Here is a 25,944-nt window from a genome sequence, read left to right as displayed (position 1 = left end):
TTTACAGTAAAATATTATCCATGATATAGTAAAATAAGGAAATAAAGTGACAAAAAGGGAAATTTTGAGTTATGCTAATATTGGGAAGTATATTATGATATATTAATTCAAGAAAGGACTAAATTGTAAAAGTGAGAAAAGTTTTGTTGCACAAGAGTAAATACTCAAAATTTGAGGGGTTAAAGTGTAAATATGAAAAAGTTGAAGGACCAATAGTGTAAATATTTTAAGGGTGGAATGATCTAGAAACTAAGGAAAATGGATGAATTAGGACCAAATTGAATAGATGAAGAACTATGAGGGACTAAATTGAAATTTTATCAAATTAAATGATGACTCAAGGATAGAATTTTAAAAGATAATGAAGGGCAAAATGGTCAATTGGAGGAGAGAGAAATCTAGAAAGTAATAATGATGCTAGAGATATTTTGATATTTTATAATTATTTAATTAGATAAATATTATTTTATTAATATTTTAATAAGATATTTTATTATTATTTTATTAGTATATAAAGAAAGAAAGATGAGAAATTCTCATCCATCTTTCCCATGCAAAACCAACGTGAGAAGAAGAAGAAGAAAAGAAGTTTTCATTTCTTTACAATTTGGTCCTTCTACCAAAAATTCACCATTTTCACCCAAAAATCAAAAGAATTTCCATAGCTACCAAGAGAGAAAAATGTTAAGGAGACTATGGGAAGTTAGAATATCAAGTTGGATTCAAGAAATGGAAACTGAATTAGAGAGAAAATCAAGATGAAGATTGAAATCAATAGAACAAGGTAAGAACATCATGATTTCAATATATTTTTAAGTTTGATATTATTGAAAAAGCATGGGATTAATGTTAATGTAGAGTTTCCTTACATATGATCCTATGTTCTTGATATGTTAATGAAGAGAAAACAAGAGAAAGTGAAGAGAAATAGTGTAGAGAAAGAAAATAAGGGTGTTATAAACATGGTAAATAATATCTTGCACTAAAACAGTTTTGAACAGTAGCAGTAGTCTAATTTTGAAAAATCACTAAAAATTGTATAAATCGAATTATAGGATGAATAAATTATGAAATTAAATCTTATTGAGTATAGTTTCTTATAGAAAAAATTATGTAAGCAATGGAATTGTAAATCATGAGATATAATAAATTTTGTGAGACAAGGTCAGAATGATTTCGGGTTCCCCTGTTCTGACTTTGGAAAATCATAAAAAATTGGAGAAAAATAATTATGGATTTAAATTTATATGTTTATAATTCTGAATGAGTCTATTTTCAATATAAACAAACAAAAATATCATTCAAATTCTGTAAGAGGACCTAATTAATTTTTAGTGAAGAAGGGTCAGAACTGTGAGACAATAGAATAGGGGTAACTTTAAAGAATAAACTGTACTTATTGGCTAAACTAAAAATTCTTAAAATTTTATGGTAAGAATATATATGAGTCTAGTTTCAGGGAAAATTATCGGATCTTAATTTAGAGTTCTATAGCTCCAGATATGAATAATTTAGTGACTATGACACATATGGACAGCTTGAATATTCATAAAAGTAAATAATAAAAAATATAGATAATGTTACGTACAAGTGTGTTATATACATTAAGGATGTGGAATGGAGAGGAGGAGGAGAAAAATATTTATGAATATTCAGCTAGCATGACTAATTTGCATGTTTTAGGCTTAAAGACTAAATTGAATAAAGCAAAACTTCAGGGGTAATTTTGCAAAAATGTCAAAAATGACCAAATTGAAGGGAATGAATTGTTTTATTATATAAATTAATAAATTTAATGAAATTATGAATTTAAGATCGGGTGGAAATTGGGAAAATGGTAAATTACCAAAATGCCCCTGAATCTTGATATTTCTGTAATTTCGCCAGGTAAGTTCGTATAACTTTAATTATATTCTTAAATACTTGAAATGTATGTTATTGATGTGACTATGATTTAAATATCCCTCATATGAAAATTGATGAAACATTGATATATTTGATAAAAATGGGAAGAAATCCCGGTTGAACGAAAAGGAATTGACGGTAAAAAGGATCTAGCCCGGACGAGTGATCCTATCCTGATATAGCCCTCTTGAAGAATATGTGTAAAATAGATTTAGCCCGGACGGGTAATCCGAATCAGGGTCTGAATTTAGTCTGGATTGGTAATTCAGATCCAAGCTCATTAGAGTAATTGTCGTTGCAGGGGATTTAGCCTGGACTGGTAATCCCGATAATACTCTATGAGTTTATATTACAAGGGATTTAGCATGGACTGGTAATCCCGCTATAAGGATGAGGTTCGCGGGAATGTGCTTTCTAAAATGAAATGTGTAAGACCATGGTTGAAAGATACCATGGCAACATGAAATGAAATGTGTAAGACCATGGTTGAAAGATACCATGGCTACATGATATGAAATGTGTAAGACCATGGTTGAAAGATGCCATGGTAGCATGACATGAAATGAATAAGACCAACGTGACATGAAAAGAATAAGACCATGGTTGAAAGATACCATGGCAACATGACATGAAAAGAATAAGACAATGGTTGAAAGATACCATGGCAACATGATAGAAAATGAGTAAGACCATAGTTGAAAGACACTATGGCATCATGTCAAAGATAAATAAGACCGTGGATAGGAGACGCTATGACATTTATTGAACAATTGATCTTCAGTAATATGTATCAGATGACAAATGGTTATATGAAATGGTTGTGTGAATGTTTACAAGAACTGGTCATATGGAAATATATGTACAAAATAGTTGTATGAAATAATTATGAAGATAGATAAACGAAATAAGAATAAGTACATGGAATATAATTTATGTTAAGTTTGATATAAACTTTACCGAATAATTATACATAAAATATATGGAAATGATGGAACATGAAATATTGATATAATGAAATGATTGATATATACTTATGAAGAAATGGTAAGAGAATGATATGTTTCATGACATGTACATATATGATTATCTTTGATATGTTGATACAAGAAAATTATGTAAGTAAAGACAATTATTAAACTCAAGTGTGACATGTCAAGAAAATAAGTATATCAATGTTGAATTTAGATGAAATATGTGCAAGTATACTAACAATGATGTTGTTTAACGCTTAGACAAGTGCCAAGCTATTGATTGAATGGTAACATGTTTAATTATAAGGAGCATTGAAATGGTAAGTGCTTAGATGAAAATAAAATTTAAGATTTTGCGAAATTTTTTTTTCTATGATCCCGATTTAATTCCGACTGGTTTCTAATGTATGTTTGGGGCTTCGAGGGCCCAATAGAAAGGCGTTGTGATTATTTTCAAAATATGAATAATAAATGACTCAGAATTATCTGAAAATGTTCAGTAAACTCCGGTAATGCCTCGTACCCTATTTCGGCAATGGATACGGGTAGGGGGTGTTACAAATTCAATCTTTTTATGTCATTTGATTATATATATATATATATCATTCTTATTTCTTTATTTCAATTCTCACATTTCACATATGCCATATCATTCAAATTTATTTTATCAGTAAATTTATTTCATTTGTCCCTATTAACTTGACTCGAACTCAGCGGATACACGGATTCCAACCAACACACCAGTACGATACATTGTGCATTAACGGTTTACGATGACCTAAACAAGAATCGAGAACGGTAGCGATAAAGATAAAGATAAAGATTCAACTCACAAAGTGCTGAATCAGAATAAGATATGATAATGATTCGACACACAAAGTGTCGAATCGAATATAACGATGAGTCGGCACATAAGTGCCTGATCAGTAAGTCGGCAAAAACTCGTACTCTTCCATATCCTATGGCATGCCAACTATATCCGACTAGCCCGACTAGTTAATAGGGTATTTAATTCACTTTTCAGTACAATTTCCATCTCAGTTCAGTATCAAATATAATTCCCTATTTCAATTAGTTTCACTGTATTGCAGTAATTCATTACTTCAGTTATTTCACAGTTCAATGCAGTACACATAACAATATTCAGTAACTTCACAATTCAATTCAGTATTCCAAACAATATTCAAGATTCTATAATTGATTCGATGATCGGTCTCAATTTCATACCCAATCATAAATTTATCATTTTACTAAACACTTATCTTAAAATACTTACCACACATAATTAGTAAATTAAACACATAATAATGATAAAGTTTGAATTATAGTGATAGAAACCAGAATTCTCTTCAGATTTAATCCTCGACGATCTTTTCTTTTCCTTTTTAGGCCGATGTTTCAGGCTTGATATTAGCTACAAACAATTAAAATAATTTCACAATCATTAACACAATACAATTTAATTGCTAAAATTTTTATCTAACTTTTACTTTAATTTCAAATTTAATCCTAACTAAACCTATATATTTTTCTTTCTCAATTCATACCTTTTTGCTACTCAATTTCTTGCCAAACTCACATTTAACTATTTAATTTTTATCATATTTTCATAATTTCGAATTTATTTCAATTTAATCCCTAAAACTCAAAACTTATAGCTTAGTTTACAATTCAATCATTTATTCAATTCCAATCAAAATTTCTATCAAATAAACCCTCAATTCCATCATTTGTTCAACATAAACCCTACTCAAAAATCTATTAACTTTCAAATTTACAACTTTAAATCCAACAAAACTTTATTCTAGAGCTTCTGAAACATCAAAATTAAAGAAAATGGCTTAATTGACTTACCTATTAAAACTTCAAAAATTAAAACTCTAGTTTTTCCTTTTTTTTTTCTTTCTTTTCTTTTTCTCCTTTCCCTGCTCCGTTTTCGAATAGCTATTCTGTTTCTTCTTTACTTTGTTTTGTTTCTTTATTTTATTTCATTTATTTTATTCTTTTATTTTATTAACTTAATAATAATAATTATAATTATAATAAATATCTTATTTAATAACAAATATATATTACAATTGGACACACATATATTTTACACTTGTCTATTATATCACTATCCAATTGTCCTTATTTTATTTATTTTATATAATTTAATATTTTAATATAATAAAATCTTTTACTTAAATAAAAATAATTAAATAAATATATTACAAATGTATAAATATATGCATCACACTTGTATAAATTAATCACCATACATTTGTCTTTATTTTAATTTATTTTAATAATAATAATCATAATTTAATAATATAAATTATAATTTGATAGAATAATAATAATGATAAATAATAAATATCTATTTACTTAAATAAAAGTAATTAAATAAATATCTTATAAATATATGCATACTATTATTACATTTGTATAAATATATATATATATATATATATATATCATCATACACTTGACTTTAATTTAATTTAATTCATAATATGATATTTATAATTAATTAATTTAATAATTTATTTTTAATTAAATTATATATATGTACATAATTAAAATCTAAAATATCTTAGATTTTAACATGTTTGCCGCCTCAAATTATGCTAAATGGCTTAATTGTCATTTTGCCCTTTTACTTTCTTTTAATCTATAATTAGTCTTTCACTCTTTATTCAATTTAATCCTTTTTTCCTAATTACTTTAAATTAAGCTAAATTCACTTAATTAAAGCATATTTAGACACATAACTAGACTAAAAAATATTCCTAATAAATATTTACGGACTTCGTTTACTAAGACGAAGGCTTGATAATGTACTTTTCTGATGCCCACAGATTTTGGGTCGCTACATTATAAATTGAAATGAATTATTATATATCAAGATTTGAATCAACCGAAAGATAATTGAAAAAAAAAATTGCGGAATAGTCCCCAATGCTTTGTTGGTTGATGTTTTCCCAAGTAAGTTCATATGGAACTTACTATATAACTTTTGTGATATGTTTGATTATATTTAGTGTTTATTAGTTTAGATTAATTATAATTTTGATGAACTTACTTAAAAGGGACTAAATTGTAACCTATGAATTGTATGGTAAATATGGATAGGTACTTGGAAGTTGGTATAACTTGATTATATGCTTTATTGTTGATAGATCATATGCTATAATTATATAAGTTGAAATGACAATATGGCATAAATGATTAGTGACCTGTTGGTATAGGTATGTTTTGACCATGTTTAAAATACTTAGATAGGTGAATTGGTAAATTTGACAAGTGAAATGGTATGATAAATGCTAAATAGTGTCTTGTGTAGTTTTGGATGGATAACATTTATAAGAAAGTATGAACTTGTTGGTGAATTGTTAGATGATACATGTATTATTGGTATGACAAATTAGTGATCTTAGGATATGACTTAAATGTTGTGCCATCTTGGTATAACTTTTTTCTACATGATTTATATACTATGATAATGGTGTAAGTATTTGGTTAAGTATAAGTAAGTTATAAATAAGCTTGAATATGGTATGAAGTGTTATAATGGTAGTTGAATTTAGTAGTCTTTTTATTGTTCCAGACTCGGTTATGTGGCGTGTATTTAGGGGATGTATTGCACATATAATTATTTTGAAAGTTTACAACTTGAATTTTTGAAACTTGCACATAATGCTTTTTTTTTTTTTTGAACAAACTTGCACATAATGCTTATAAGTATGTATAAGGGGCAAATGTTGAATGTGGCCTGTTTGAGCTAATGTGGTGTAAATGGCAATAATGAATTGGCATGAAAACATGATCAATGTGGTAGGTTAAGCGTGAATTGTTTAAGTAGTTAAATTGATTTTATTGATAAATGATACCTTGATTTGTATTAGTGTCTGTCGAAACTATTTTTTTCAAAATTGGGGATCGACTTTTTGAAAATAAAATATGGAGTCGCCACCGATCTTTTTGTTTTGGTGTGATCGGGTCACCTAAGAATTTGGTTATTTTAATAAAACATTTTTGGTTTACTAAAACAATGATTTTGGTCTACGAATTTTTGAGAAAACGGGTTCGAGAGTCGGTTACACATGAGGAAGGATTAGCACCCTCACTACGCCCAAAATTGGTACCAAATCGATTCAATACTGTCCTATGTCTAAGATTTAAAAATGTTTTTGAAATGTGGTTCCCTTTTTGATAATATTTGAATAACCCGAGTTGGTCATCAAAGTTCTCTTGCTTAAGAGGAATATAGCACCACATCCAGTACAATAGGACATGATCCTTTGTGCCCTAAAAAACATGACAAAGTTTGACTTCCAAAAATTTATACGTTGAACACCGCAAAAGGATGCCCAATTATTTAGTCCAACGAGAAAATCGAAACCCAGCACAGTAGGGCACGACTCCTCAAATTTCTAGATGTCAGACATTGCCTTATTTTAGAATTTAGAGAGTATGAGTGAAATTCTAAAGGAATCTTCGATCATTTTGGCCAAGCAGGAAATCGCTACCCAGCACGATAGGGCACGATTCCCCGAATTGCCAAACATCGAATATTACCTTCGTTTTGAAGAGTTTTTAGAAAACATAAGTGAATTTCAAAAGGGACCTTCGATTATTTTGAACAAACGAGAAATTACAACCCAGCACGTTAGGGCACGATTCTGCAAATTGTCAAATATCGAACATTGCCTTCGTTTAAAGGATTTTAAAAGACATGGGTGAAATTCTAAAGGGACCTTCGATTACTTTGAGCAAACGAGAAATTGCAACCCAACACGTTAGGGCACAATTCCGCGAATTGCCAAATATCGAACATTGCCTTCGTTTTAAAGGATTTTTAGAAGAATAATTATAAAAATAGCTTAAAACATATTAATGTGACTCGCAATAAGACGAATTTAATCATAAAAATTTGGATTTTATAAAACCACATTTCATAAACCAAGTGAAAAAAGATGATATGGGGTAATATGTGTACGCATAAAATACAACAATGGAAGAGTGGAGGCAATACAATTTATTTAACCCACTAACAAACACTTACAACTAAGTATAACTAACTTGGAAATATAGCTCAATTTCAATTATGCATGGAGAATAATTAACATGACAATATAAAACAAAAATTATAATAACAATGCATCGCACAAAACAAAATAAAACAATACACGATAGTATGTCACAATAATATACAAAACCTAATATGGTATGATCAATGCAAGATATACGAGATAAGATAAGAATAAAGAAAGTGTGGTATACAACTAGTTTGAAATACTAATAAACACACAATGTGTAATACATGAATGAATGGATTAAAAAAAACTAGAGATATATACTTGATTATTAAAATATACGTAGGGAGATGAATATTTTGATCGAACAATATACTAAATATTAAAGAATATTGGTTTAAAATTGACAATTTATAAAAAAATTAAATTATGTGTAAAGTATATAATAATAATAATAATGTATAATAAGATGTAATCTTTAAAACATAACAAATTTACATATTATGTATATATATGTATATATATAAATAAACTTAGAAATGATTATCTGTAAAAATATCATAGAAACGTATACACGATTAAATTATTTTACTACATACGTACGAATATATATATATATATATATATATATATATATAATAATAAAATACTTAGATGAAATACTAATTAATGTACCAAAAGAATACAACATCAAAAATTTTAGAACAATAATTTTATGAGAAAAAATGAGTTTTAAAATAATGATTTAACCATTAAGATAGTATACATAAAAGAATTTAAATGAGACAATATATAATAACTAAAATAATACAAATACGAATCTCAAGATAATGATTTTATAAAGTAATGTATTAAAATAATTTGACACATATGTAGAAACTAAATGGACCCTCAAAATCTATAACAAGTATAGAATACCAAAATAATACGAATATATGAGTATATAAAATTTGAATCAATTACTACGAAAAAAATTCGATATAATCATATAAAATAAAAGAATTAACATACGAACAAAATGTTAAATAAACGTTAAAATAATAAGGTATACTAATACAAACCTAATTAAAATCAAATTAAAAAGGGGGAAATTTACAAATGAAACAGGTTACTTAAAAGTAAAAGGGCCAATAGGTAAATCGTGCAAAATCACAGGGACTCAAACTGGAAATATTCCAGGCTCCCAAAACGCAGCACACAAGCACGGATTAAAATGAAAACGCACGCAGATTACAGGTCGGATTTAAGAAAATAAAGGAATCTGGACTAGACCTAATTGAGCACCAACGCGAAAGGAAGGGACTAAATGTGAAATTTTCCCTTTACCGCAGCAAACGCGCGGATCCTGAGGGTTAGGAGCCGGATCGGGTCGGAACTTGGCTACACGGCACCGTTTCAGAGCCATTGAAGCATGCTCAAACGGCGCCGTTTTTGATTCGCTATAGAGGCTCACTTAAGCCTGCTCGGCCGAACCCTAGCCACCTTCTCCCACTCTTTGCTATCCCTTTCCTTTAGCCAAACCCTAAAGTGCCTCCTTAAACACCAAATCGCCATCGAGAACGACGTTTTATGTTTCGGGTTTTGGCGTATTGTTCTTCGACCTCAAAACCCCCTAGCTTCGATTTCGACGAAACGACACAGGATCGAAGACGGATTCGCAAGGTAAATACTGATAGAAAGAAAGATTTCTTTCGCTTTTCCTTCTCTTTTGTTTATTTTTTTTTTGAAATATATCGATGAAAGATGTGAGCAAATACTAGTAAAAGGAAAGAAAAGACCATAGGAAAGTGGATAGCGGAAATCACCTCCTCTGCTTTTGATTGCTTTGTATTGCTACTATTTTTGTGCGTTCCTTTTTTGCAACCCATTACAAGGATTAAAAATCCTGGCTTTATAGCCGAAAAAAAGAAAAAAGAATAAAAGGAAATAAAAAGAAAGAAATACAATTTTTGTTTGTATTTGCTGCTGTCGTTTTTCTGTATTTGCAGGTACGGGGTGGTGTTGGCGTGTGTACGAGAGCATGGCGCTGCTGAGGGTACGGAGGCGGTACGGAGGCCGGGGCTGCTGCGGTGCAAGCAGGAACTGCTAGGGTTTCTGTCTTGGTTTCAGTATTTGGGGCCGTTTGGGCTCATTTTTGGGTGTTGGACCATTGTCTTTGGACCGTGGGGTTTATTTGGGGATTGGGTATTGATTTGGGCTTGTATAGGGTTCGGTTTGGGGTATTAGTTTGGGTCAAAGTCTGTAAAAGGACATATGATGGACTGTTATAATTTTATTTGGGTTTTTGTTTATTTATTTATTTTGGGTTTCAAAGGGGCCGGGCAAATTGGCCTGTTACAGTGTCAATGTGGCATATTGGTTAGATGTTTAAGAGAATTATATATAACATGTTTTGGCTTGGTTTTGAGATGCTTTGTGCAGGTTTTTAGTTTACAAAAATGTATGTTTTGAGGTTTTGGAATTTTTGACTTGAATAAGGATCAAAGTGGTACATTTTTGTACCACACGAGCTGACACACGAGCTGGTGACACAATTGTGTAATGATTGGAATGTAGGAGACTTCGGAACCACATGGTTTGACCACATAGCTGTGTGTGTGTGACACATGGGTTGGTGACACAACTGTGTGACTACTGGAAGAATTAATCGATTTTGGTTCACACGGCCATAGTGACTTACATGTTTGTGTGATCTTTATTTTGTAAAATTTGTATTATTTTTTAAATAGTTTCCAGTTTAGTTCTTATTTGTTCTTGGGTCAACCTAAGAGCTTTCGTAAACTCGTTTGAGACTCAGTTTTGGTTGTATTTCATATTATTCATGGAATTATGACACGATTTGATGTTTAAATGAAATTAATTTCTATAAATGGTAAGCGTTTTATTCTGTTATCTGTGGTAATATTTTGTAGCTTGGGTTCCGTGATCAGACTTGAAGATTGGGTTGAATTATGAAGTGTTACAGATTAGTTTTAAATTATTATTACAAGTATAATGATTTGTCTCTTGAATTGTATTGAAGCAGGAAGAAGTGTTAGCTTTGTTCACATAACAAGTTTATTATCAAGAATGTTAAGCTTGGTAACTTTAAGTTATAAGTATATGGTAAATATAAGCATATAGATATACACGTTTATTTATGTAGAATTGTTAATGTTAATAGTATCTATTTAAATTATAGAAAACCCAATGAATGTTTTACTCAGCATACAGATTGCTTTCTCTATGCACAGGTTAGATCTAATTTAGGATTTCTATGCATCGACCAAAGCATCTGATCCATAATCCCGGCCTTAGTCATATTTGTTAGTTTTCAACATTACTTATATTTGGCATGTACCTAATAGGTTAGGTTTTGTGGTAGTTGAATGATGTTATAATCAAATGTTATGTCTTATACTCTAGTAATAATATATATATGGTGGATTTGTTGTATGTGATTAGGTGCATATATAAATGAAATATAGGTCTACTTTAGTTTGAATAAGGAATGTATACTTGTTGATAATTATCATGCCAATTGTATAAATTTAATTATGAATTGACTGTAGTTGCTTCGGCAATGAATGTGATACATTGTAGCTCAGACCTGGCTACCAAGTCGAGTACAAGGTGTTACAATTTTGGTCACTCCTCTATTAAATCACTAACAATGGCCTTCTCTTATTGGAAAAATAACAAATTTAATTCTAAAACTATAAAGTTTCAACAAACTTAGTCCTCAACTTTACGCATTCCGTCAATTTAGTCTTGATTGTTAAAATTTTAAAAAAATTGAAAAATAAAAAAAGTATTCAAATGCTCATTTTTCGACAAAAAGCATAATATTTTATAAAAATATATACAAAATTATAAATAAGCATAAGATATTTTTATAGTTTACCCTAAATAATAAATTTTTTGTAGTTATCAATTTATCTTGGGCAAAGGGTGTTATAATGCCTACTTTTACAAATAATCTCTCCCCAACTTTTAAATTAGAGAAAAATAACTTAAGTATGCTCGAACATGCATCCTACTCATTGCTGCAATATCAATAATGCAAATTGAGCTAAAGCTCAATCGACTTTTTTTTTTAATCATTTGAGATAGTTTTTCAACTTTATAAATATTTGGCTCAATATATTATTCAGTGCCCAAGTTCAGTGTGGTATTTATGGTACTTATGGTTTTTCAATGTGATGGTCTTTATTTTTTTTCATGGTACTTATGGCACTTATAATCTTGCTTAATTTTAGTTTCTAACAGTGTTAACTTTTTAGTGTTTACCAAATATGAGTATAATATTGGATAAAAAAACACACGTATCATATTGAAAAAAAAGTGTCAAAATTGGGTATCAAATGATATATTAAGTCCTAATATTTAATGGTAGAATTATAAATGATTAATATATCATTGGTACCTAAGTTTGGCTTCAATGCTCAACTTGGTACCTGAATTTTTTTTTCAACTTGTCACCTGAGTTTCTTGTTTTTCAATGTTCAATTTGGTACCTAGATTAAATGGTATCATATAGCCCAATAAATATTTAACACTTGTGCTCTAGTTTAAAAAACCACAAGTATATAATTGGGACTAAAACACTCAAATACCAATTTGAACATTAAAGCTAAACTTTTAATTGGAACCAAAAATATTTGAAGTATCAAAACGAATATTGAAATCAAACATATGTACCAAATTGATAATAATAAAAAGAGACCTGGTTGCTAAATTGAACATTGAAGCAAAATTACGATATCAAAGAGTATATTAACCCAATTATAAAAGTATAGTTAAAAAAGGTTCTGACCTGCTGGATTCGAACCAGCGACCTAACGATTGCTCTGACATTTACCACTACAGTCCTCCGCTCTACCAAACATATGTACCAAATTGATAAAAAAAAAAAAAAGACCCGGTTGCTAAATTGAACATTGAAGCAAAATTAAGATATCAAAGCGCATATTAACCCAATTATAAAAGTATAGTTTAAAAAAATTCCGACCTGCCGGATTCGAACCAGCGACCTAAGGATTGCTCTGACTTTTACCACTACAGTCCTCCGCTCTACCAACTGAGCTAAGGTCGGGTACGAGAAACTTCTCAAATTTATTTTTGAGATTCTGTTTTAGGTTTCTAAATTTTGCAAGGGAAAAATATATAAAATACGGAGATTTTTAATCACTTACAGAATTAAAAAACTAGTTGTAGAAAAGAATATATAATTAATTTACATACTACAATGATATCAGAGGAAGTTAGTTTTGAAATATACTTCTACAAAGACGATTAGAAAATGGTATTTTATTTTGGAATTTTCTACAGTAGTTGTTAAAATTCATATTTTTTTATAAAGCAGTAATTATTAATACTCTTAATTGTCATATTAGATTCGACAAATTTTGATTAAATTTTTAAATTTCTATTTAACTACAACTCTTCAAATAACTCATTGGTTGAATAATTAACTACAATTATACCTATCCCTTGTGCAAAATTTTGTTGAAATTAGTGAGCAGAAAGTCTTCCATTTTCAATACTAGTATTAAAATATCCTTTTCTTTTCTTCTACAATTATTTTTATATTTTTAATGATAACTTTAATTTTATAAAAATATAAAGTTACATTTTAATATTTAAAATTATATAATATATGTTTTGACGTCTTGTTACCATCCCTAGCTAGCTAGAATTCCGAGATGATATTTCTAAATGATTATCAGCGGTCATGGTGTAATGAATGTAGTTCATTAAAACTCTACTATGCAGAACAACATTTTCCAGCAAAACCACAGCCATAACCATTCCCAAATAACTATTTTCCGCCATCCAATGAGCCAATCCAATATGCCACCATTCATTAAAAAAAAGATGGAAATTGACATTTTATGTTGATATGCAAAACAAAACTTCCAATGTCTCAAAATCACAACTCTAAGATTCCAACGACGAAACATAGCAGAAAATTTGTCCACATACAAAACTCTTAACACATGGGTAACTACCAATTCAAAAGATCCTGTTTGATGGGCCCATGGTACTCTTCAAGTAGAGGCACCTCACCTGCAATTAACACAAATTCATTAAGAAAGATGAACTTTGTATCGAAGGAGTAACCAGGCAACCTAAACAAACAAAAGCCAAGAAAACCTACGTTTTGCCAGTTTTTCTTCAACAATGAAACCAGGAAATTGACGCTCATTTGCACATTTTGGAAGATCTGCTTCTCCTCCATCGCAACATTCCCAACGGCAACTCCCATGCAAAGAACCTTCTTCAGCTGGAACTTAACCATCGCCTTGGTCTCATTCACTTTGGACTCTAGCGATTCCTGGTGAGTAACAAGGGTTGGGAATTTCCCTGCATTCATGCATAAAATCAGCTATGTAACATCTCAGCTCAAAAATCACAACAGACACAGGCAAATCCCATTAACTTAGCCTCCCCAGCATCACCTAAAATTTGCTAAAAACAGATGCAATACTTGCCTGCTTTGTTGAGACCAGGACCCAGGAGACGAGGGATCTGCTTGATAACAGATTCAGAAGCCAAAAAAGCATGATACTTCTTGGCAAGCTTTTTGACCAACTTCTTGTTCTTGTTTAGCTTCTTCAGTGCTTCAACATCCATATAATCCAAACCTATCTTCTCTGCCTGCAGTACAAATTAAACCATTTAAACAACTAATCTCATTGCACAAATCAGAACTCAAAGGTAGAGACTTTCACATAACTCCTATGCTTGAGTCCAAAAGACAAAGGACAGTTTCAAGCAATGTAAGCAAACAAAGCTTCATCAGAGAATACTGCAAAATCACCTCTTCAACATGCTGGGCATCTCCAAGCATGCAGATCTTCATTTTAGGTCGAGGAATGTGTGGCAACTTCACGGAACCACTGAAACGCTTGTCTTTTTGGGGATCATAGTTTTTCAACCCAATCTGGAGTTCAATAGTCTCAGTAAACTTACGCTGCTTCTCCTTGGACTGAGCTACAATGGTTGAAATAGCTTCTCTAAGGGCATCACTCTGAAGCTTACTGTAAATGACAAAACCAAAAATCTTTTAGGAAATAAAACTCTAAACAAGTCAATACAAGCAACATAAACAACTCTTAATCATACAATGAACACCCGAATACTATGCTTTGTTCGACGCAGTTCTCCAGACAATAACATAAACACTAACCATCACTGTAATCCAAATTCACAACTAACAAGGTTTACAGAGCCTAAGTTAAAATTTTCCAACATAAAGACATTGAATGGCATAAAACCAGTCTAATCAATTAGCCAAAACATAAAGTGTCGTCTAAGAGTGAAAACCACTACCACTTAGCAACAAGACCATTTCCTATTTTCAGAGATGAAAGTACGAAACAGGTCATCCTATAAAACAGAAACGACTAAAAGGAGCTAAAACTCGTCTAGTTCAAGTCCATTAAATATAAAACAAGATTAAAATCCTAATAAACAACTTAATAATGAAGAGGAATTTATCAGAAAAACAAACATCTATAAAATTGGGTAACTTAGATTCAACTTGCTACAAAGAAAACAAAGCATGAGCAGATAACCCCAAAAGATAAAAATGAAAGAAAAATAAAACGACAGAATTTAAAAATTACCTCATCTCTGAATCTCTGTTCTTTCCACGAACAAAACTATAACATTTACCTGTAAAAAAAAGTTATCAAGTCATCCAGAAATTAACAAAAAAAAGGACGTATCAGAACTAGATCTAACAAGAAAAATGAAGTTGTTCAGGGATATAGAGAAACTACCAGAGAAGAGAAAACCCTAGCCGCACTATGAAATTTGCGGTTGAGGAGAAATATATAATATCAGCAAAAGTAATAAACCCTAGCTAAGTATTGAAATTATATTGAATTGGGCCAACGGAAAGTTTAAACCCAATTCATTCGGGCTGAGGCTTTGGTTTGGATTCGGTCTACCCAAATTACTTTCTTCAGCCCAAAATAGTGAATAACATTTATTTATGCTTTTTCGGATTTTCTGCCCAGATTCATCAGACTTTGTATTTCGAGATGTTGTATGCTACTTAAGTTAGGGAAAGAGTGTATTGCAATGGTGAAAGTAAGTAGGCTTTTTTGAAGACTAATAATAAAGAAGGTGAAGATGAAGAAGAGGAAGACACGTGATAATTTATACTTGGGTTTGGGGCTACCCAGGATGTTGCTTGTTGCCTGCATGTGTATGGGAATGGTTGATGCTTTTGTCCTAGCTCGATATGATTGGTGAAACTATGTGTATGGGAACGGTAGTCTTTGTCGATATGATTGGCAAATCTACCCCCAAAGTTATATAAAACCCTCTATGTTCCCACTTCAAAACATATAAGGAGTTTTAGGCAAGAAAAAAAAAAATGAAGATAGCCACATTTTCGAGTCTACAATTTCACTCCACCTTACTATGACAACCTTTAATTTTGTTTTAAGCATTTATTTAATTTTGAGAATATTAAGTAAGTATTTCTAATTTTTTATATTTATATTAAGTATTGTTAATTTATATTAATTTATTGCTATTAATTTTTTACAAGTCTAAGGTTCAAAAATAGCCAACAAATTCTTTGTAACAATCTATTATAATGGAGAAATTTGTAACATTGAAGTTGACATTGTTTTTCAATCGAGACATCAAATAAGTAAGTGTTCCGATACAACTGTCAAACTTGATGAACTAGCGTCAAAGATCAATTCAAAAATCGCAGGTCAATGACGGGGGATGTTGCCTATATTGGTGTATAGATTTAAAACATTGTTAAATCCACTCATCTATGGCACACTTGAGCTTGATGATGATTATGATGTCGCGACTATGATATCAGCCCATTTTTCAATCGAAGATGATGCAATACGTTGAGTTGTATGATGCCGAGCAAGGTTGCGTAGTAGGTGATATTTCAAGTCCATCCATGCTTGTCTTTAATATTTCTCTAACTATATGTGAACTATACAAGGTTGAGGCCCCATATGCAAAGCTGCCATATGCACTAATAGGAAGACGATTGTCTATATGTAGGTTAGATCTTGACTCGAACGAATCATTAAACAATCTGTACTAGTATGTTGCACTATCAACATCGTTGATTCCTATTAATTTGAACATTGACTACGAGTGATACGAACTTTTAGATGAAGACAAAGATATTAATGAATCTAGTGATCCCTAGATCAAAGGTGTTCCTAATGCCAACGTCGACGACGACGACAACGATGATGATGACAATTATGCCAATGACAACATTGTTGTAAACTTCTCAAAAATTGAAGGAGGTTGTATCATTCTTTGTCTCCACGAATCTCCATCTCACATGCATAACATTGACATAAATGAAATTGAGGTATTATAAATTTTGAAATATCCTAATATAGAGCCAAGCTATATGATAAGTTTAGTTGCAAAATTCGAAAATATATATCTAAGGGCATGATTTCTATCAAATGATGTAGTTGTAGTAGCCATCAAACACTATAACATCAAAGCTGGTGTTAATTATAAAACTACAATATCTTTACTGACTTTGTAAGTTGGCGAGTGCTGGAAGTATACGAGAATGGGTGTAATTGGAGAGTGAGGGCTAGGCTAAAGAAGATGACAAAAGTTTGGAAAATCTAAAAATAGAACATACCCCACACATACATTTTAGCTCGGCTTTCATAGGATCATCAAAAATTAGATTCAAACTTAATTTGTCATCGGTGAAGGTAAGCCTGACTAATCTAGTTGTTGTTCTGATCGTCGACATGCAATCTCGGTATAAATACATTGTCAGTTATCAGAAAGCTTGGTATGTGAAACAAAATGTCATTTCCCGATTATATGAAGATTGAGACAACTCGTACAATGAGTTGTTGTCATGGTTAGTGGCAATGAAACAGTTTGCACCAAGTACTGTAGTCAAATTACAAACCCTCGTTGCATGCGATCCATTTGATCAACTAGTGGAGGGCATGAAAATATTCCATCGATTAAGGCATGGCCTATTTCTAAGCCGATTGTCCAAATAAATGGGACTTGGATGTATAGTAATTATACGCAAATCCTTCTAATTGTTGTTGCTTAAGACAAGAACCGAAACACCATTTTGATAGCATTTGTGATTGTGGAGAAAGAAAACATGGAGTCTTGGCATTTTTTTTTTTGACAAACTTATGATGATGATATGTTATTAACACTACAACATATGTATCAATTAGCGACAAATTTTCTATGTGGCACTTAAAACAGCATCACAGAACATACCACAAATGTGATGGAAACAATTAATCATCACATTTAATGGTTGATAGTATATCTTATATCATAATATCAACAAATGTCATAAATTTACATTATTATATGTTTGGCACAAAAATTTACCTCTAAAAAATTTTGGTGGGAAATATTTTTGTGACATCTAAAAAAAATTGTGGCGATTTTTCATCATACCAATATAAATTCTTTTGTAATAAAATATTATTTATCTTTAAAAAAGAAATATATTTATGTTACTAGTTATTAATAAGCATTATTTGTAATAGTTTGATTTGTCATATTTAAATACACAAAAGGTGACGTGTTATTTTTTCATGGAAAGTAGGTTTAATGTGTTATTAATACGCTAATGTTTTTATCTGAATTGAATTACCAACACGTCAGATATTAGAATAAATGAAAACAATGGATGCCTAAACCATGTTAGATTAATTGGTTCAAAAAAGCACGCAATAAATCAAAATGGTCATATAATTTTGGTAAGTGCTCTAGAAGAGATTCACGAAATAATTAATCATTAGAATTCTAGAAGGGAATTAAGTACATGAAAGCAAAAATTGTGAAAATGAAGAGATCTCAATAAGCTATATTATCATGAAAAAATATGGAATGAAACGAAAAATTGTCAATAGTGGTTTTACATATAATATTATTGTTAAAATAATTAAAGAAATAAGAAACTTGAATATAAACTTGTCAAGTAGAATTAAATCACTTCTAAATTATGAAGTTTTTGAACTAGTAGTCCAAATATCTAAATGTGTAAAGTCATTGAGGGTACAATTTGATAATCTTGCGAAAACAAAATAAGAATATTGAAATTTTAAGATATAAGCCACGAATTGTAATATGATGATTTTTGCAAAGTCCTGGCATTGATTATGAAAGGATACAATGTTGTTTTTGTGGTAAATGCAATAAACTTTAAATATATTTTTAGTCTTATAGTTCATGAAAATTTTAACATATGTCTAATGGTTGTTGTTATAACCTTTTATATAAATCACTATATAGTTGAGTAGATATTGAAATCTCTAAAGAACCTAGAATCCTAAAAGCATATAGAAAATTTCAAGAAATCGTTTAATGCGTTCCTATAAGTATTTATACTAATTGAAATGATTTGGGCATATATGGTAAATGTGAATAATAGTTAAAAGAATATTATAAAATGATATAATTTACTCATATATATTTTTATAAATGATCATGATTAAAGTTTGTTATGATTTACGAAATAATAAATTATTTAAAGAAATGATTTAAGATAAAAAACGTGGAAAATAAAATTTGTCTCAACTTGCATATCGAGCACTTACTATATAGAAACATTCCCATAAATCGACAACTACAAATATGATATTAAAAAATGTTATATAGATAAAGCACATCTATTGAGTCCCCCAGTGGTTATAAGATTGAGATATGTGAATAAAGGAAATATATAATTTTTAATAGGATGATAAAGAAATCCTTGGTCTGAAAGTCACACATCTAAGTTGATCTCAAAGTACTATATCTTAGTGCTAGAAAAGTATTGTCGTATCTTGGTAATAGCACATATTCTATTAAATGTGTGGCCTATTTTTAGATAAAAAGTCCAACAAAAGTGTATGAATATAATGTTATATGCATAGTTTAGTTGAAAGGATGGTATATATTAAAGAATGATCAAACCATTTTTTCCCAAAATTCTTCACCACTCATATCCTCCAAAAAAATGATGATATAAACATTTAACAAATTTGTTTGAGTGATTATTTGAAAAGTTTATGCAAGATTCAAACACATAGGTTTTAAGATACTAAGTGGTGTTATCATAAGGAGGAATAAATATGCATTGTACTTTTTTTCTGGTAAGGTTTAAGGTTTAGGTTTTTTTTTTTGTTCCAATTAGGTACTTATTTTTTGTTTCCGTTAAAAATATAAGTATCTAGGTTTAACATCATTAAGTATACAAATTTTATCCAATCAACACTTGATAAGTGTTTTTCTTTTCAATGGCTTTTAATTGGGTTAATTTTAATGAAGATTTTTATTATACTTATAATATAATAAAAGAAAAAAAATTGGAAATGAAAAACCCATTTCTCCCTTTTCACTGTAATACCTCATACCCGATCTGGTCATCGAGTCTGAGTTATAGGATGTCATATTTGTTGCTACAGCAACTACGATCAATTACTACACACTTTAACCATTTACACATATTGGCAAGTAGATTACCCATTCACGATATTCTATATAATCATTTATGGGTCTTATACGAGCTTACGAAAGCGTTTTTTGCTAACTCAGGGTCAAATTAGAATTAAATTGTAAAGTTTGCAAACTATCAGGTTGACGTCGTGACTTCTGGGGTTCCTCGTCGCGACACAACTTATTGACTTGATCTCGTCGTGACGTTAAGGTCCCAACATCACAACGTGACCATTTATTTTCAAAAGGTCCAAATGGTACCATTTTTATAACACTTGTACAAACAATCCATACTTCAAATCAACCATTTCAACAAGATACATGTTTCCAATTAAGACCATTTCATCATCATTTTCATTCAAAAACATCTAACTAACCATTTCAACTTAAAACCAAGTCATCATATGCTCTATTGCAACATTTCAAACATCAAATCCTTTTCAAATACTTAAGCTAAACTTTTATATGTATTTAACAAGTTATAACATTAAACTCACATTACATTAACAATTTCAGACTCAAAATGACCATTTGATACAAAACCGACTCAAACCTAGGTAGTACCATTTACCGAAACAAAGGAAACTATATGAACATTGCTAAGTCAAATGTCACTATCCGGATGTTGGATCGCTTCTCGTAACCTTGAGATTCACCTAGACCTAAGCACAAAATAAACAAACCGTACGATAAGCGATAAAGCTCAGTGACATTTCCATGATTCAAGCCAATAATAAGGTAACATTACCATATGAACACAAGTAATACATGTTACATTTCTATTTCAACAAGTTTATATATACATATCAATTAATACAATATTCATGCCAAATACCAATTATATGCATGATTCCATTTAGCCCAATTTATACACATCTACATAATCAATTCAAGTTTTGCATTCAATCAAATTCATATACCATTTATACCAAGTACCATAATTTATGCAAAGTTCCTAATTGATCAAGTTACATACACATAGTATCTCATACATTACTAGAATGTAACATCTTTATCTTATTGCTTCTCATTTTAGCTATTCGTTCTTTTATTCACACTTCCTCAAATCATTTGATTCGTTTCATTTTTTTGTCGGCCCTCAAGGCTCATAATATCTAAATCGCATGATTTTCAACATGCATTCCATATTCAGTTTTACATATATGCACATATGATATCATTTCATACTATCATAATATCTGAATCGCATGATCTTCAACATATATTCTATATTCATGTTTTACATATATGCACATATGCATCAATCATCCATATTTCATACTCTCATTTCATTTCGTTATCAATTCATATACATATACATATATCCAATATCATAATTCATATAATATATCATATATCAATAATATCACACTTTTTATACTATATTTAGTTTAGTCTAAATTCTCGATATTCAATATCATTCAAGATTATCAACACAAATCAATTCATTTAACTTATAATTATCAAACTCATATCATCACATATTTAACACCATTGTTCACACACACACACATATTGTACTCGAATAATAAAAGCACAAACTAATAATTCAGCTACTCGTCAACAACTCTCGTCTTTCTTTTCTCTTAGGACGGTTTAGCGTCGCCTTTCATTACGATTGATAATTCAATAAATACAATAATATCATATTTCATTCAATCTACATCTAAATACAAAGCCACACATATTTTATATTTTATTCAATTTAGTCTCTATACTCAGGATATGCATATTTTTCGATATTTAGTTTCGAACCAAAATCTGATTTTACATTCTTTCATTAGGAACCCTATATTTCCTATTCATAGCATAATCTCATGACATGTTTTCAATTTTATTCAATTTGGTCCCTAATATTATAAAAGTTAATTATCAAGATTATCTAGCTATACAATTTAGTCTTTATTATGATCTAAACTTGATATCAATCAAATTCAGGTCTAATTCATTAGTTTTTCATTAGTGGCAACTTTTTTTAAAAATTTAACAATTGAATAAATTGATATATAGGCTAGCTAGATTAAACTCCCATGATTCAATTTCTATAAAAATCAAAGAAAAATAGCTTATGAACCTACTTGAATAGGTGATCGTATGTTTAAAGCTTCAATAATTGTGGATTTTCTCTGTTTCCTAAAGTGGACGGTAAAGAAGATGATGAAAATCATCTTTTCTCCACTTGATTCAGTATTTAAACCACGGTTAAATATTAATTAACCTTAATTAGTTAATTTAATTAAGTTATTATTATAATTAGTGAAACATTAATTAATTAAATTGAAATCAACATCATCATCCATTAATTATAAGAAAACAATGGTTAAATATTTATTTTAGTTCTTTGGATAGTTACCATATAAGTCCCTAAGCTTTTTCTTAATTAAAACTCAATAGCAATTGAATATTTACCATTTAGTCTCTAAGCTTTAATTAACTATTTTTTCAATTAAATTATTTTCAATATATTTTATATTAACTTCATAAATATTCTTATTTTATATTTATAAACTCAATTTACGAAAATAAAATTTCAAAACTATATTTTTCGACCCCATTAAAAATAGATTTATTACACTCTCCCTTCTCATTTATCCCCTTCTCCCTTTCTCTCCCCCTTTCCATTTCTCCCTCACCATTCTCTCTATAGGTGTAGGAAAACCCATTAAACTTTAAAAGCTCCCGTAGCTCTCAACTCTTCACTTCTCACTTTTTTGCCCTTCATGAAGGAACTTTATCATTCTCTTTCACTTTTTTAAACACTTTTTTTTTTCAATCCCTTTGTTTCTTCATCTTCGAATCAACGAAATAAGTTCTCTTTTTGGTGAAAAATCTGATTAGAGATGGTGAGATGGACATGTAGAGGGAGGAGGAGAGGGAAAGGATAGGAAGAGATGAGTTTTTTCATTTTCAATTTTTTTTAGTTTATTAATATTATATTGTGTATAATAAAAAACAATACAAAATATATTAAAAATTAACTTTGTAAGGCCCAAATTTTGCCCGGGACCCAATAAACCAAATAAATAAATACAATACCCAATTACAGCCCAAATATTAAAACCCTAAAAGCCCAATTAGCCCACAACCTTAACTAATTTTCAGTAAAAAAAAAGAAACCTAGCCACCTCCACTTGCTCCACTTACACCTGCAAAAGTCAAAAGAAGAAAAACACAAAAAAGGGGCAGAAAAGAAGCAAGAAAACAAGGAAATAGGTAGCAAATCCATGGTATTTCGGCTACAAAGCCTGAAATCTCGGATTTTTTTGGGTACAAAAACAAGAATATTGTAAAAAGGAAGAGAGGGTTTTTTTTTATAAAAAAAAAAGAGATTGAAAAAAAAAGTGTAATCTCTCTGAAGATTTTTCTTAAAAAAAAACAGCAAGCAATACAAAAAAAAGATAATAACAAAGCCAAAAAAAAAAGAAGTGCAAACCGGCTTAAGGTTTTTTTCTTTTCTTTTTTATTTTATTATTCGAATCCATCTCTTCTCATTCATGTATTAAAATATATCAAGGGATATATATAAGAAATATATAAAAAAAAAAAACTTTTTGAAATTTCCGGCCACCGTGCGCGGTGGCCGACGATGGTGGCCGGTGGCGGCGGATGGCGGCGGACGGAGCCGGAGTTTGGTCGGAGGGAGAAGGCCTTGAGAGAGTTTGAGAGAAAGAGGTTAGTTTTTTTTTATAAAATGGGAAAGATGAGTTTTTTTTTAGGAATTTTGACTTATATAGCCCCATCAAAACGACGTCGTTTTGGGTTTAAGCCACTAATGCCAAAACGACGTCGTTTTGGCTCTTAACCCATGGCCGACCCACCCACCCGACCAGCTTCAACTTCAGGATTCACGTGTTTTCATTGGAGGGCTATTTATGCGCTTAGCCCTCCGCTTTTATTACTTTGCAATTAAATTATTTTTATTTTTAATTTGGCACCAAAATTTGTCGCAATTTTCAATTTAATCCTAGTGATGATGTGCATTTTATAAAGGGGCTTATTGCACTTTAGGCCCTCTGTTGTTTCACGCACATTTAAATAGGCCCTTGTCTTTTATTTTTATTTTTAAATTTGCCCCAAAACTTCGTTTTTAATTCGAATTTAGTCTCTTTTTTAATTTAAGTTGATTTGTATATTATCTTTGCTACTTTAATTTTTAATATTAGTTCCAATAATATTATATATATGATTTTAAATACACTCTTTTATTTTTTTATTATAAATATTATTATTTTATTTTCTTTACGTTATTATTATATCGTATCGCTTTTTTATCATATCATTATTATTTTTCATGTACACATTATTTTCATGATTATTATTGTGTTTATTTTTACTACTATTATTGTATTTATTATTAGTATTAGTATTATAATTACTATTATCATACTTATATATTTATATGTAAAGTTATTAATGGTTATTTTAATATTATCATCATCTTAATATTAATATGTACTTATTTTTAACATAATATATATCTATATATATATATATATATGTATGTATGTATATATTTATGAAGTATTATTAATAATTGTTTTGTAACATTATTATTATTATTTCTAGTGTGTATGTATTATATATATTTTTAATGCTATATTATATATATATATATATATTATATTTTATGTATATATTTTAATATCACATTATTCATATTTTTTTATACATTATCCCATGTAAATACTTTCAATACTACATTGTGCATATATTTTTGTCTCTATTATATATATACTTTTAATATTCAATACTATTATTATGAATGTGTCTTTGGTATACGTATGTATATATATATATATATATATATATATATATATTTTTAATTCATATATTATTATCATTATTTTCTACGTTATATTATTATTATTATTATTATTATCATTGTCATTGCCATTTTGTTGTTCCATGTTTTATTCATTTTCATTTATTCGTTAATTTGCTTATGTCTTCGATCATTTCATTTTCCTCATGCATTTGTTTATATTTACATATTACTAGTCTTGCTATTACTTCATCTTTTATAATTACTCATATTATCGTCTTTGACACTGTCGCACCTATTATGTTATTATTCACATTAATATTATAATTTGCTTTTATGTTTTACTATAAATCATGTTATTTTTCTTATTCAATATATTAAAACAATTCTTTCATAAAAGTAATATTCCGTATTAGGTAATTCGAGATAATCGTACCCTAACTTACTGGGTTTCGATTCTTCTTATTTAACCTAAATAATGGAATATTCCTTTTAATCACAATGTGAGTTAAAAAAAATGTTTATTTTTGGAGATATGAGGTGTGGTGCCCTAACTTACCGGGTATGACATGTTGTTACCTCGAAATAAGATTTTTCGCAAATAAAGGCAATACTCGGTGTTTGATGATTCAAGAATCATACCTTATCGTGCTGGGTTGTGATTTCTCGTTTGCTCAAAAACAATCGAATATTCCTTTAGGTTTTCACCCATGCTTATTAAAAACCTTTCAAAACAAAGGATGTTCGATGATTGGATATTTGAGAATCGTGCCCTATCGTATTGGGTTGTGCTTTTTCATTTATTCTAAGCAATCGAAGATCCTTT

At 29.7% G+C, this 25,944-nt stretch overlaps 1 protein-coding gene, 1 long non-coding RNA gene and 1 other non-coding gene across 3 annotated transcripts; 1 reads left to right on the top strand and 2 right to left on the bottom strand.

Moving 5' to 3' along the window:
- The first annotated feature begins 9,132 nt into the window (after positions 1-9,132).
- On the top strand, positions 9,133-10,764 carry LOC108454164 (uncharacterized). The gene is made up of 2 exons (XR_001866673.2): positions 9,133-9,556; positions 9,883-10,764. It is a non-coding gene; the product is annotated as an uncharacterized LOC108454164 (long non-coding RNA).
- Positions 10,765-12,878: 2,114 nt separating this feature from the next.
- On the bottom strand, positions 12,879-12,968 carry TRNAY-GUA (transfer RNA tyrosine (anticodon GUA)). Its single transcript is given in 2 exon segments — positions 12,879-12,914; positions 12,932-12,968. It is a non-coding gene; the product is annotated as a tRNA-Tyr (tRNA).
- A 771-nt stretch (positions 12,969-13,739) lies between these two features.
- Positions 13,740-15,751, bottom strand: LOC108454186 (60S ribosomal protein L10a). Its single transcript, XM_017752559.2, has 6 exons — positions 15,661-15,751; positions 15,505-15,553; positions 14,697-14,916; positions 14,368-14,533; positions 14,034-14,239; positions 13,740-13,942 (listed from the first exon to the last, which is right to left on the bottom strand). Exons 2-6 carry the CDS (start codon positions 15,507-15,509, stop codon positions 13,889-13,891), a joined length of 651 nt encoding a protein of 216 aa, XP_017608048.1. The 5' UTR covers positions 15,510-15,553; positions 15,661-15,751; the 3' UTR covers positions 13,740-13,888.
- Positions 15,752-25,944: the final 10,193 nt, after the last annotated feature.

Source organism: Gossypium arboreum, chromosome 9 (assembly GCF_025698485.1).
Source record: "Gossypium arboreum isolate Shixiya-1 chromosome 9, ASM2569848v2, whole genome shotgun sequence".
Lineage (NCBI taxonomy): Eukaryota > Viridiplantae > Streptophyta > Magnoliopsida > Malvales > Malvaceae > Gossypium > Gossypium arboreum.
Note: the sequence above shows the minus strand (reverse complement) of the source record. Positions and strands in the feature narration are given on the sequence as shown.